Source organism: Mustela erminea, chromosome 10, assembly GCF_009829155.1.
Source record: "Mustela erminea isolate mMusErm1 chromosome 10, mMusErm1.Pri, whole genome shotgun sequence".
NCBI lineage: Eukaryota > Metazoa > Chordata > Mammalia > Carnivora > Mustelidae > Mustela > Mustela erminea.
In genome coordinates this window covers 80,894,120-80,907,784 of record NC_045623.1, presented here as the reverse complement: position 1 = coordinate 80,907,784, position 13,665 = coordinate 80,894,120, and the positions used below count along the sequence as shown (strand labels likewise).

General features: G+C 45.7%; 1 protein-coding gene across 9 annotated transcripts in view; it reads right to left on the bottom strand.

Moving 5' to 3' along the window:
• INPP5B (inositol polyphosphate-5-phosphatase B) overlaps window positions 1-13,665 on the bottom strand; it is a 47,702-nt gene that overhangs the window by 8,109 nt on the left and 25,928 nt on the right. For all 9 annotated transcript variants that reach the window (XM_032361641.1, XM_032361642.1, XM_032361638.1 and 6 more), the window contains 9 exons: window positions 12,553-12,649; window positions 10,599-10,766; window positions 9,621-9,722; window positions 8,123-8,237; window positions 7,666-7,782; window positions 6,494-6,681; window positions 4,889-5,000; window positions 2,359-2,468; window positions 1,075-1,210 (listed from right to left, as the gene is read on the bottom strand). In XM_032361641.1, coding sequence (XP_032217532.1) covers window positions 1,075-1,210; window positions 2,359-2,468; window positions 4,889-5,000; window positions 6,494-6,681; window positions 7,666-7,782; window positions 8,123-8,237; window positions 9,621-9,722; window positions 10,599-10,766; window positions 12,553-12,649 — 1,145 coding nt within the window. The remainder of the gene's footprint in view (window positions 1-1,074; window positions 1,211-2,358; window positions 2,469-4,888; window positions 5,001-6,493; window positions 6,682-7,665; window positions 7,783-8,122; window positions 8,238-9,620; window positions 9,723-10,598; window positions 10,767-12,552; window positions 12,650-13,665) is intronic.

The following is a 13,665-nucleotide window of genomic DNA, read 5'->3' as shown; positions in this document are numbered from 1 at the left end:
CTTTCCCTTCTGTATTCTGAGTCATAAACACAATTGTTGTCACTTTCCAATACAAAAACTCTGTAACATTCATTAGGCCCTTTTTCAAACTACTCACACCTTCACAGATTCCGATATGCCTCTACCCGAACCCTTGAGAGTGGATAACGTAAAGGAACAAATCACAGGAGAAGAGATAGTAAGAACGAAGATGTTCAACCTCACCAGCAAAATCAAACAAATGTGATTTAGAATAATGAAAGATCTCTTTCTTTTAGCTCACTGGGTTGGCAGAAATTTAAGATGACTCAACTCCAATATTAGCCAGGGTGGGGGAAATAAGCTCATACAGAGTTGGCAGACAGGGGAGGAGGAGGAAGCTCTACCTTTACTGACATGGAAAGATCTGCTAAGACATAGTCAGTAGGAGAAAAAAAAGATATTCTCTCAGAACAATATGTATAGAGGTGCCTGGGTGGTTCAGTGGGTTAAAGCCTCTGCCTTCAGCTCAAGTCATGATCCCACGGTCTTGAGATCGAGCCCAGCATCGGGCTCTCTGCTCGTCAGGGAGCCTGCTTTCTCCTTTCTCTCTCTGCCTGCCTCTCTGCCTACTTGTGATCTCTGTCTGTCAAATAAATAAATGAAATCTTTAAAAAAAAAAAATATGTATAATATGATCTCTTTTATGAAAAGAAAAAATACCCTCTATGTTGTATATAGAATACTGCCCTGTTTATAAATGCACAGAAAAACTCCTGGAAAAATGCAGACCAAAAAGCAAAGCGGAACTTGCACAGACATAGAAATATATAGAAGTATACCAAAATAATTATGACTAAAATTTAAATATGAACAACTCTTTTGGTTTTTTTATTTTTAAGTAATCTCTATGCCCAAGGCGACACTTGAACTCACAACCCCAAGATCAAGAGTTGCATGCTCCACGGACTAAGCCAGCCAGGTGCCCCTAAAAATAATTTTTAAAAGCTTTCTCACACAGGGTGGAGGAGGAGACCAGAACGACAAAAGTGGTCTTCGTTATAGGAACCAATTCCCCATAGGGGTGCTCAGGACGGGTGTCGGCTGCCCACCTACCCCAATGTCAAACACTGAGCTGACAGGCTTGTGGTCACTGGTCTTCAGGCCCATGTGGCTCTGGTAACTCAGCTGAGTGATGTTCTTCCCTTTCCAGAGGACCCGGTCACACCAGGCAGGAGCACGACACTTCTCACTGAAATGCAAAGTCCGCACTGGGGCCCCCACACAGGCAAGCACACCCACTGCCTGGCCAGTGCCCCGGGGCAGCTGGGGAATGACCGGGCAGGGCCTTCAAGTCCAGGTGACCCCACGGTCCCAAGAAGGCACAGAGATTCGGGCCCACCAGGAGATAGCATATCCCATCACCCAAGACAGCCGTGAGGGCTCCAAGCCAAATGCTGTTCAGAATTAATCTCTGTTCTTTACCTTCCTATGGGGAGGAGATGAAAAAAAGCAAACTGGAAGTAAGTACTCCCTGGTCCTTAAAACATGGTGCTTGACACAGCCTCTCAATTCTTACCGCCTCAGTTATAATCCTGGTTCTAGGCTATCCTGCTTGGGAGGCTCTTTACCTTACTTTTTTTCTCTTCTTTTACAATTTTATTTTTAAGTAATCGCTACACCCAATGTGGGGCTTGAACTCATGACCCCAAGATCAAGAGTGATTCAAGAGCTGCCTGAGCCAGCCAGGCGCCCCTTGGAAGGCTCTTTACTTTTTGCCTGCCTCAGTTCCCCAATCTAGAAGCTGACGATGATAAATCACACCTCTTTCAGCTGGCAGATGAAGACTAAGTGAGGTCACAGAAGTCAAGTGCATGAAATAATGTGAAGCATACCAGAAGCACTAACGAAAAGTGATAAACTCCTATGTAATGACCAAGTATAAGCTAAGTGGGCTGGAGTCATCCTATCCCCCTAAGCATAGCTGGAAAGTAAATTAGTAGGGAACAAAGGCTAAGGCACTCAAAAAGAAAACATGCAGGAAGACAGAGCTGCTGAATGAGCAGATGCTGCTAGAAAATGTCTGACCAGGGGCTCCTGGGTGGCTCAGTGGGTTAAGCCTCTGCCTTCGGCTCAGATCATGATCTCCGGGTCCTGGATTGAGCCCCGAGTCAGGCTCTCTGCTCAGTGGGGAGCCTGCTTCCCCTCTCTCTCTGTCTACCTGCCTCTCTGTCTACTTGTGCTCTCTCTCTCTCTGTCAAAGAAAATGTCTGAACAGAACACAAAACACGGGGAAGTCACAGGAATCCTATCACCTTCTGTAGGCCAATGGGGACAAGTGCTTCCCTGAATTTGGGGTTTTCCATTTGCTCAGCCCCCCAGAAGCAGCCCCCTACCTACCTGGTATCCCAGTCATCGGAGCCAGTATCATACTTATAGGTAGGCTGGAATGTGAGCTCGCCTTCAATGAAGCCTTCAAAGACAGCCTTGGTAGCCATCTGAGTTTTCAGCTACAAGAAGAGATGGAAGGGGGAAAAAAAAAATCATCTCAGAATAAAAAAGTCAAACCTTGAATTAGCAGAGGAAAGGAAATCAATCTGGAATCTGAACCCTAACCCAAAGGGAAAGGCCCAGGAGAAAGCTATCCTGTAAGATCTTGAGAGCTAAATCCTAGGAAGGGGAGCGAGCTGACCATTCCTTTGCCTGTTGTACCGTTGTGTGTGTGTGTGTGTGTGTGTGTGTGTGTGTGTGTGTGTGTGTGTTGTTATTATTTTTTAAGATTTTATTTATTTATTTGACAGACAGAGATCACAAGTAGGCAGAGAGGCAGGCAGAGAGAGAGAGAGAGAGAGAGAAGCAGGCTCCCTGCTGAGCAGAGAGCCCTATGCGAGGCTTGATCCCAAGACCCTGAGATCATGACCTAGGCCGCAGGCAGAGGCTTAATCCACTGAGCCACCCAGGGGCCCCTGTTGTACCATTTTTAAGGCTCTTTTATAAGAGGATATTTGTATCCAGGGGGCCTGAGTACCATCTTGCTGAGATGTCCCTAAGAGGATCAGGTACCAACAGAAAAAGGTCTGGGAAGATACTACCCAAAAAGCAAAGGGGAACTTCCAGGTATCTAAAAATAAATAGCAGAACAGGCACCTGGGTGGCTCAGTGGGTTAAGCCTCTGCCTTCAGCTCAGGTCATGATCTCAGGGTCTGGGATCGAGGCCCCCATCAGGCTCTCTGCTCAGTGGGGAGCCTGTTTCCCCCTCTCTCTCTGCCTGCCTCTCTGCCTACCTATGACCTCTCTCTCTCTCAAATAAATAAATAAAATCTTAAAAAAATAAAAATAAATAGCAGAAGTATACCAAAACATGTATGAATTAAATTTAAACAATCTTCTAAAGGAGTTTATCAAACAAGTTACACGAACTAGGGGAAGCTCTGTGCCTTGACTTCCCCCATTCGCAAATTGTGGATTTGTAACAGAATCTGCACTCAGGACTGTTGGAAAGAACTGTCAACTTAGAAGGGCGTCTGGAACATTCTGAGAACAGCCAGCATTCCTCCCACTATACTCATTTTAGGGACTTCCTCCAGATCACACTCGCAGCAAGATTAACAACCACAGGTGCTCCTGTGTCCTCCCTGGAGGACCAAGCTCGGCCCTATGAGGACTGATGAAGAACTTTCAGCTAACACTGGAGACAGGGGGCAGCTACTCAGGGAACAACAGTTGCCAAATTCCCCAAAACATGAATTCCTAAAAAAAAAAAAACTCCTAAGGGAATACCCACGGAAATAATAAAAATGGAGATATTAATGTAGGATGATTCTTAAATCAGTATAGACCTTAAAACCATCTGGGAAGTAGAGAACACACGGAACAGGTACTGTTACCTGAAGAAAGACCAGGAAAAAAATAATAAATAAAAATTTAAAAATAAAATCAATAAATGAACCTGGGGGAGGGGCGAAATAGAAAAGAAGGCCAAGAGGCAGTGGGCATGAAACCACCAGGGAAGTTAGAATGCCTCACTCAGGAATACAGATGCAGTAAACTCAGTTACAGAGTAGACCGGATTAATGCTGAAATAGGGATTAAAGAGGGAAAAAAGGTAATTTACCAAGGAAAGAAACTGGCAAGAAAAATGGTCCAAAAAAGATTATTCCATAAAGATAAATAAAACAAGGTTGATATTTTTTCCCCTTTGACTGATGTGCACCAGGGGACAAAAGGGTTAACAGAAAGATCCAGACTGATGACAGTAAGAAGGGGGCTACAGACTAAAATGAAAAGGGACTTTAACATTCTGAACGACCCTGACCATTTGAACAGTCTTGAAACCCACAGAGAAGGGGAGCCTGACGAAAATCAGCGAGACTCAGGTGGCTCTTGTCCTGTGAAATGGCTAATGCTCCGAGCAAGAAACACTGACCCCAACCGCGGCAGAGAACCGCAGCTTACCGAACTGGTTCCTGTGGGACGTGAGGAAAGCGGTTCAGGAAGAAGAGTGTTCATTTACACTAGACAAGTCTGGTGAGAGCAGGAGGGGGCAAGGCAGACTCACTCAAGAAAACAATTAAATTGTCTTAAACATCCCAAGTGTCTTTAGGAGAAGCTTGGTACCCCTTCGCCCCTACCGGAATGAATCAATAAATGGGCACTGGGGAAAGGGGTTGAGAGAGAGAGAGAGAGACTGAGACAGAGAACACACATGCTCTTGCCACCCCCAGGGGGGACGAGGCACCTGGAGAGAAGAGCCAGTGGGGTGGGGGGGCGGGGAAGGTGGGGGAACAGCCAGGGACAAGGCTGGTCAGTAACTCCTTGGGGAAGCCAACCCCATCAAGGAAGAAGAGGCTGAGGGTGGGGAAGCCAGGCCTTCCTGCGAGCTCACAGTGGGGGGACAGCTGCCAAAGAAGGCCCAGGAGGCCACGTGTACCTGATCATACGCATACAGGGTTTGAAAGTCCTTCTCTTCGATGAGGTTCTTCACCGTCTCCACGTCCAGCTCTTCTATCCTGTAGTTGAGGTCCCCCAGCCACAAGATCACACTGTGAGAACAGAACACAAAGGTCACAGGTTGGGGAGGGACTTTACCCATCCTAGCCGGCGTGCTTCTGAAGGAAGGCCTTTGAGGCCAGCTTCTTGGGAGCTGGGAGGGCACTGACTCTGCTGTTCGGGAAATCTTTTCTCTTGCCACCCCATTTCACGTCACGGCTAACATGCTGCTTACTCAGGGACCTTTTGTTCCAGGTTCATCAGAAACAGCCTTGAGTTGTCCTGGACCGTTTTACGCTGTGTGGTTGGAAAGATAGCCTAATAAGATCTAAAAGCAAGACAACCATTTACCTCATTCCTGGGAAGAGGCACAAAAGATCAAATATTGGGAGTCAGGTCAGTTGCTCGGGGACTCCAAACCAGAGGATGCCATGATGTCGCCTCCATGCACATGACAGTCCACAAATACACTCTCAGCCTTTGTTTCTAGAACTGAGGTCCTCTGAAACAAAGTTCAACCTGTACAGTGGAGTCTGGGTTTAACCCCCACTGTATCATTGGTTGGCTCTTTCTGCAGAGTGGGACAGGTGGTTTGTCACAGCCGCTGCTTCGGGAGAAGGGTAACCCGGACATCCCCGAATGACAGTGCACAGCCTGCCAGGTCCAATACCACGCCATCCGAAGCCAGCAGCCAGGTCATTAAAGAACCCGCGCAGCAGGACACACGCACCAAAACAAAAGCATCCACAAGCTCAAAGCGGACAAACTGACATGCGAGTGGCCACCTCCCAAACTAGGGCGCTGGGAGTCCAGCAGAACGGAAGACACACTCCCTGCTAGGTTCCCTGGAGAAGGAAAGCCATCCTGTCAGCTTCCAGAACACCAGTGAGCCCAAGACCGTTCCACCACCGCAGCAGGCGGGATGCGAGGCTTGCATCTGGGGACTCCCCGGCCGACACCATGGCCTCAGGGGCTTCTTCCTTTGTCTAAAAGAAGTGGCACACGCTTCGAGTGTTACTGTCAAGTCTGAAATTCTAACATGCCTTGACTTGAGACATATAGAACATCTTAGAGATAAAGAAAACAAAGATTAGCACAAGATGCTCTAAGCAGCTATCACGGCAGCTTTGTAAAGCTGGCTCGAGAGGGAAGGCAGACCACTGCAGTGCAAATCTCAATTACATGTGCTTTTGGAAAGAAAAGACCCATACTATCCTGAAGCCTACTTCTGAAACCCGGACTTGAGACGCTCGCTGTCTGGTGGCTTTCCTCGTGGGGTTTAATCCAAGGCAGACACACATTAAAATAAATCTTATACGTGTTCTGGGGACAAATGATGTGTAAGAAGAGTCTAGAGGTCTGCCTGATGGTATGTTAGGACACGGAACATTTCCACGAGACATAACCCACATGTAAGCTAGCGATGGCTAGAGTCCCCACTCTGGGAGTGGAAAGCCTCCCCCAAGCACCTCCATGACAAAACAGAGAGGCCCCAATTCCGCAACATCGGAGCAGTGAACTACTTGGGGTCTGAGCCCAGACTCACTCGTGTTTGCTGATGGTGAGAGGGGGAAGGCCTGGGTCAATCTGACAAAACTGCATTCGAGAACAGATGTCTTTATAGTCCTGGTTCCTCCTCTCATACTCTTCTGTGTGGGCTGCCAAGTGAGAATTCACTACGCAGATGCTGGTGTTGTGGAACTGGAATCTGATGGCCACGCCTCCTTTGTTACCCTACGGGAAAGAGCCCGGAAGAACGCAATTCACAACGTCAACATAGCTGCCATTTAAATCTGCATGCTTTCAACATATTTTCTCTTTAATATCATCCTGACAGCTAAGTGAAGCAGTTTGTATTTTCATTTAATTTTTTTTTAGAGGGGGAGAGGGAGAGAGACTATCTCCAGCAGACTCCCCGCTGAGTGCAGAACCCAACACAGCGCTGGATCTCACGACCCTGGGTTGTGACCGGAGCTGAAATAGAAAATTGGACGCTTAAGCAATGGAGCCACCCAAGGACCCCTACTGTCTATTTTAACAGCTAGGTAAACAAATCCAAGAAAGCAGAGTGACCAGCCAGTGGCAAAGCTGAGTCCACTTTTCACTATATCACAGGCAAACCACATGCTTGGCCTTCTCTGCAGGAAACTAAGTTCTTGCAGGAGAACCTAAAAGCAGGACTTCAGGGTGCCTGGGTGGCTCAGTGGGTTAAAGCCTCTGCCTTTGGCTCAGGTCATGATCCTAGGGTCGTGGGATTGAGCCCCACATCGGGCTCTCTGCTCAGCAGGGAGCCTGCTTCCCTTCCTCTCTCTCTGCCTGCCTCTCTGCCTACTTGTGATCTCTATCTGTCAAATAAGTAAACAAAATCTTAAAAAAAAAAAAAAAAAAAAAAAAAGCAGGACTTCAGGAGCCTCGAGAATAGGAAATTGCAAACCTATTATCGGCATTCTTTATCTTGGTTTTCTGGAATGTATTTCATGGGTGAAATGACCATTTCATGATCAGCTGGAGGCTCTGGTGTGGCACAGACAGGGATGTGTGCCAAACTAGCCAGCAGCTCACAAAATTACTACTTCTAAGTGGTCTGCTCTGTCTCACCCTGTGTAAGGGCACCATTCATCTTGTCACACCAGTCCCCTCGAACTGGGAAACACCAGTCACAGTGTCGTGAGAGGCAGGATCGAAACCTTAGGGATCAAGCATACCCCCCAAACTCACCATCCTGCCCATGATTCCGGTCCCCACGGTCTCGGCTTCCACCTCGGAGATGTGCGCTGCATGTTCCTGTTTGACATACAACAGCAGCATAATCCCCACCAGTCGGACGAGCTTCACCTGGACAACAGAGCCAGACATTCCCGTCACAGCATGAACCCGAAACCGAAAACAGGAAGATACATCCCAGAGGAAAAGTGGTCTCGAAGCCGGCCGATGACGCCGATGTTTTCCTTCTCCACAGCAGGACACAGGGAACTCACCTATGCAGCTCACCAAGCATGCTCTGTGATAACCCAAATAGCCTACCGCTGCCCAGACCTGCATCTCTCCTACCTAGAGCGCCTCTTCTGGGGGACTTGGAATTGAAGAATTAGGATGGGCTTATGATAACAGTCACAGGTCTCAGAATTTCCTTGCATAGCAACATACAATTAAGGGTCACTGACCCCTCGCTTACCTTCGCATACTTGGCATCTGGGTGAAGACCTTCTGACACAGCTTTAAACCACTCTTCCTCCTTCGGGGTATCATGGAAGAAAAAGGCTTCCTTACTCAGATCAAGCTCCTGGAACCTATAATAAGCAGCAAGCAGTCAGACAGTCGAGAAGAGTCATGTGCAAGACAGCACGTCCTCAGATTGGGTTAGCTATGTGTGTCCTCACTTTCCAGCTAAACCGCAGGGCCCTCGAGGGGAGAGAAATAAATATGTGGAACCAAGGGACTAAATGCTAAGGAGCTACCAGCGCTTTGACGAGCTGTCACCCACTTCCTCTCCATAACCAGCCTGGGAAGCGGTCAGAAGTGTCTCCATTGTACCCCTGAGACCCCTGATTCACAAAAGCAGCAAATGACAAACTGGGGGCCATGCCTACATCTAGATCAATTCCAAATTCTAGGCCCTTCTCACTTTACTATATAGGCTCCTTAGTTGCCCCCCTCCCCATTCACAGTGCCCAGGACAGGGCTAGCAGGATAATATGTACCGAAGAAAAAAATGACTGACTGATGGAGCCTTAAAAAAAAAAAAAGCCAGTCAGTTAAGTGTCTGACTCTTGATTTCGCCTCAGGTCATGATCCTGAGATCAAGCCTCGCATCAGACTCCACGCTAGGCATGGAACCTGCTTAGGGTTCTCTCTCTCCCTCTGCCTCTCCCTACTTGTGCACTCTCTCTCTCTCTCAACAAAATTGAAACAAAAAAATAAATAAAGCTTGGGCGCCTGGGTGGCTCAGTCGGTTAAGCATCTGCCTTCAGTTCTGGTCACGATCCCGGGATCCTGAGATGGAGCCCCACATCAGGCTCCCTGCTCAGCGGGGAGCCTGTTTCTCCCTCTCCCTCTGCCCCTCCCTTCTGTTTCTGCTCTTTCTCTCTGTCAAATAAATAAATAAGATCTTAAAAATAAATAAATAGGGGCGCCTGGGTGGCTCAGTGGGTTAAGCCGCTGCCTTCGGCTCAGGTCATGATCTCAGGGTCCTGGGATCGAGTCCCACATCAGGCTCTCTGCTCAGCAGGGAGCCTGCTTCCCTTCCTCTCTCTCTGCCTGCCTCTCTGCCTACTTGTGATCTCTCTCTGTCAAATAAATAAATAAAAATCTTTAATAAATAAATAAATAAACAAAGCTAACCTTACTTCCCTGGCAAAAGCTATTTTTGCCTTGTGACCAATAAAGTCCCGAACATCTAAGTGATATAAGTCAGTCTGAGTGTAGCGATTTTAACAGAGGGCTGCACAAAATAACAGCATTTAAATGCCAAGCACATCGCTTTAATGGTGCCAGAAATTTGTTTAATTCCAGGAAGAACATCAAACAGAGAAGCAGCTGTTACTAAGCACATGGTCATTTTTCAATTCCTTTACCTGCTGTGAGAACTCAGTTATACATTCATGTCCTTGTCCCTTCCCCTCAGCTATATTTTCTGGAGCTGGAGAGGCAGAACTGAGAAGAGAAGCACTCACCCCACACAGTATACATCTGGGGCCGGAATGCTGTGGCTTAGCCAGGGCCGGAGGCCTTCTTTGGGGGACTGGCCATTCACGTTGTATGTTCCCACAAAAAACCTGTCAGCAAAGAGAACGGATCAGTCCCTTGGGAGGACAATGGATGTGACGGGGAAAGCATCCTACACTGACTCCGCCCAGTTTCAGGCTCTCTGGAAACAAATTTTAAGACGTTTCCAGACATTGAGCAATGTCACCCCAGACATCGACCAAGGACTGTGACACTGAAGGGTGACTTGCAGTCTATCATGATAGTTGTTGCTTTTGTGGTAACTTCGAATAGTATGGGCCTACTGTGAACATTGCTATTTAGCCTTGGCAGCCATTAGACCCATAATCCACAGAATGATTCCTCAGCCTGTGTGTGCTGGGGAAATGAAAGAAAAAGGAAAAGTACCTTGGTGATTATCTTCAGAAGGAAAGCAACTGCAGTGTTCACCGTAAGGGATTGTTTGTATGCCTGGAAGCAATGTCCCTTGGTATTACAGGCCCCGGGCACGGATTTAAAAAGATTTAGCAGAATCCTGCAGCCTCTATTCATTTAACTTTTGGTAGTCCTGTCTAAAAAGATTACCAAACACCAATTTCATTTCACTAACTTCAGTTTAAATGACTTCCTTCAAAGGCCCGGAATGACCAAGAGATACACAAATATCAGGATATCGTTCCTTCTTCTGTCCTTTATACCTCTTCAAATACTGCCATAATTATCTGTAAGCTGTATGACTCCGCTATACCACACCTACCACCATGCCTGGCCAGAAAAGACAGAATAAATGGCTGCTCATGAAGAGTGAAAGGAAATGATCATTTTGAGAATGCCGGGTGAGATTCTGCAGAAGGCTCTGTTTCCAAATCCAGCGTAGGGAGTGAAGTCCTGAAATTTCAGAGCTGAATGATCATTTTGCTTTGAAAACAGTCTGCCCAGTTATCTACCTGAAGTTCTGGATATAGGTATAATCCTCTTCTTTCTGCACGAGACGTGATTTCACTATTGTATCTCGTAGCCCGAACTTCTGCATGGATAACATGTGAGCCTTGTCTGATACCATGATAGTGGAGGAGCGGACCAGGTTGGTGATTTCACTCTTGGATTTATTCTGTCTAGAAAAACAAACAGCCAAAACTTTATCACATTCTGATGAATTCCCCATGACAAAATACATGAACATGAAGCTAGAAGTTTCCACACACAAATTGTCTGAGTCACAGAAGACGAACAGAGGCCAAAGTCAAATGTATTTACTAAAACAAACAAACAAACAAAAACAAACTCACTACATCTGTATGTAATTAAATAAATTTGTGTGTTGTTGAATGTATAGCACATTGGTCCAGAGATTTTCTTTTTTTTTTTAAGATTTTATTTATTTATTTGACAGAGTAGGCAGAGAGGCAGGCAGAGAGAGGTTGGTAAGCAGGCTCCCCGCTGAGCAGAGAGCCCGAAGCGGGGCTTGATCCCAGGACCCTGAGATCATGACCTGAGCTGAAGGCAGAGGCTCAACCCATTGAGTCACCCAGGTGCCCCTGATCTGGAGATTTTCTGATAGAGATCTCAGATCAGAGGGGCCTTAAAGACATTCTGATCTAATCCCTTCCTTTCCCAAATAGGAAAAATAATATCTAGCACCATCCACCCAGCTGGATGGCAGCAGAGTATGGACTAGAAACCAGATGTGACAGTACTCTTTCTAGACCCTACTGCCTCATGTAACGAGTCTATAAAACTACCCAGATCCTTTGACTTGAAAATTCTACTGTAACTCTTTCACACAGGAATAATCCAGAATAAAAGAGGAGCAATGAAAGTTCGTATTTCACGATTATTTATGTAGTTTTAATAACCAAACTGACAATTATTCAAATGCCAACATTTAAAGTCAAGCAAAATTTTAAAATTGGCATATTTATCTAACAGAAGCCCAATAAAAGTGCAAGAAACTTTTGCCGAACATTATTTAATGAATTGAGATATAGAGCACTTGCAACAACTTCTGGCCACAGAAGTATCTGATATCATATTATCAAGTCCATACTAATTACGGCCATGTAAAAATGTATCTATGTAACCAAAAAGGCTCCAAGTGAACTGAGCAGGACAGATCCAGCTACACTTAAAGTTCAGGGATTGTTCCTTTCTGCTTAAGTGCATAAAAATACGGACACAATCAAGTTTTTTTTATCTTGACCAGCTGTTTCTAGCTATGAGCAGCAGGGGGCACTGGTGTACAGACTAAATATAAGAGCACATCAGGAAAAAGAAAAATAAATAAAAACAGAAAAAAAGAAGTATCGGGCGCCTGGGTGGCTCAGTTGGTTGGACAACCGCCTTCCGCTTGGGTCATGGTCCTGGAGTCCTGGGATCCAGTCCCGTATTGGGCTCCCAGCTCCACAGGGAGCTTGCTTCTACTTCTGACCTTCTCCCCTCTCGCGCTCTCTCTCACTGTCTCTCTCTCAAATAAATAAAATATTTTTTTAAAAAATTTTTTAAAAAAAGAAGAATTATCTTCAGAGTCAGGAAACTCCTAAGAGAATGTGAGGGAGAAATAAAAATGTTTCTAATCTTCTAGATGTCTAAGGTAGAGTTAGATTGCCAGTTTCAAATCCTAGATGGGCTACTTGCTAGTTCTGGATCTTGTGTAAATGATATAAAGTCTTTTCACCTGCAGCGGTAGAACATAGTAGACAATAGTACTTATCTTTTAGGTCAAAATAAGATAATCCAGGTAAGACATGGAGCCTGCGTACACAGTAAATGCTCAATGAATATCCAACATTTCTTAAACCAGCTACCCTGGGACAACTTACATCACGCACAGCGATGGTCTCAGTTCTCTGTTGAGGAGAACTGCAGCCCTAGGACGTACAAATGAATGGACAGCTGCATTACCTTGTGAGTGAGCTGTCTGGTGTATCCTGAGCGCAAGAGCTTGGGTGCACAAGCAGGCCTCTCTTATCTGACCGTGAATCATCAAAGTCAGAAGCACCTAAGGGGAAGGGGAAGGAATGAAAACAGGCTTACACAGACTTGAACATAGAGACCACAGCTTCTCTAATTGTTGTCTACGAATCACTGGTTGTACACATAATGCTTGAAAGCATAGGTAAGGTGGATGGTGGTACCTTGTGGAGCACAAGAGAGAGGGTGAAAAAAACAAGCATTTCATCCAGAGATCTTAACTTCTGAAAATGTAACTCTCAGCTGGTCCGACTCCCTTTTCCTAGAGACGGAATGCCTTACAGAAAGGATAAAAACTATGCAAGCTGCAGACCTAAGTTCCTTTACTGGCTCTACTATTTACTGACCTTCTGACTTCAAGCAAGTCATCCAACCTCTCTCTGTCTCAGTGACTTGACATGCCCTGCCCTTCTCACAGGTTTATTGCTGGGATCAAATAGTTGACACGTGAGTAAGCATTTTGGAGGCAACATGGCATATTATGAAATATAAGATAGTGATCTCATTTCCATTTACTCCAAGTGGAACTTCAAGTTCAAGGAGAAGAGAGCCAATGGTCAGAGATCTGACGCTGGAAAGGGAGGGTCTAAGTGTTAGAGAATAGCCTATCATTGTTAATAAATTGCCTCAAAAACAAAAGAGCAAACCAAGGACTTTTAATATATAAATACTTTGGCACAGTTGTTAAACCAAGATAAACCTGAAAAGGAAAAGTAATCTGCCAATAGCTTCTTTGCTCCTTAAAAGCCAAATCTCTTGTCCACAGAAAACAGAATGGAGAGGCCACAGAACCGGGCTGCTTCAACATACAAGTTAAAAGGAGCACTGCAGGCATGAGCCATCACGAAAGAATTCTGCCCTGAAGACTATTACTAAACATGGATTTTTTGACCATGCATTCACAGGAACTAGAACACACACACACACACACACACACAAATTTGAAATGTGAAAATAATGACATTTCAAAATGCCAATCACCAAGGCCTTTCAATTTTGTTTCCTGAATGCCACTCAAATCAATACAGGCCAATGTGACCCTAT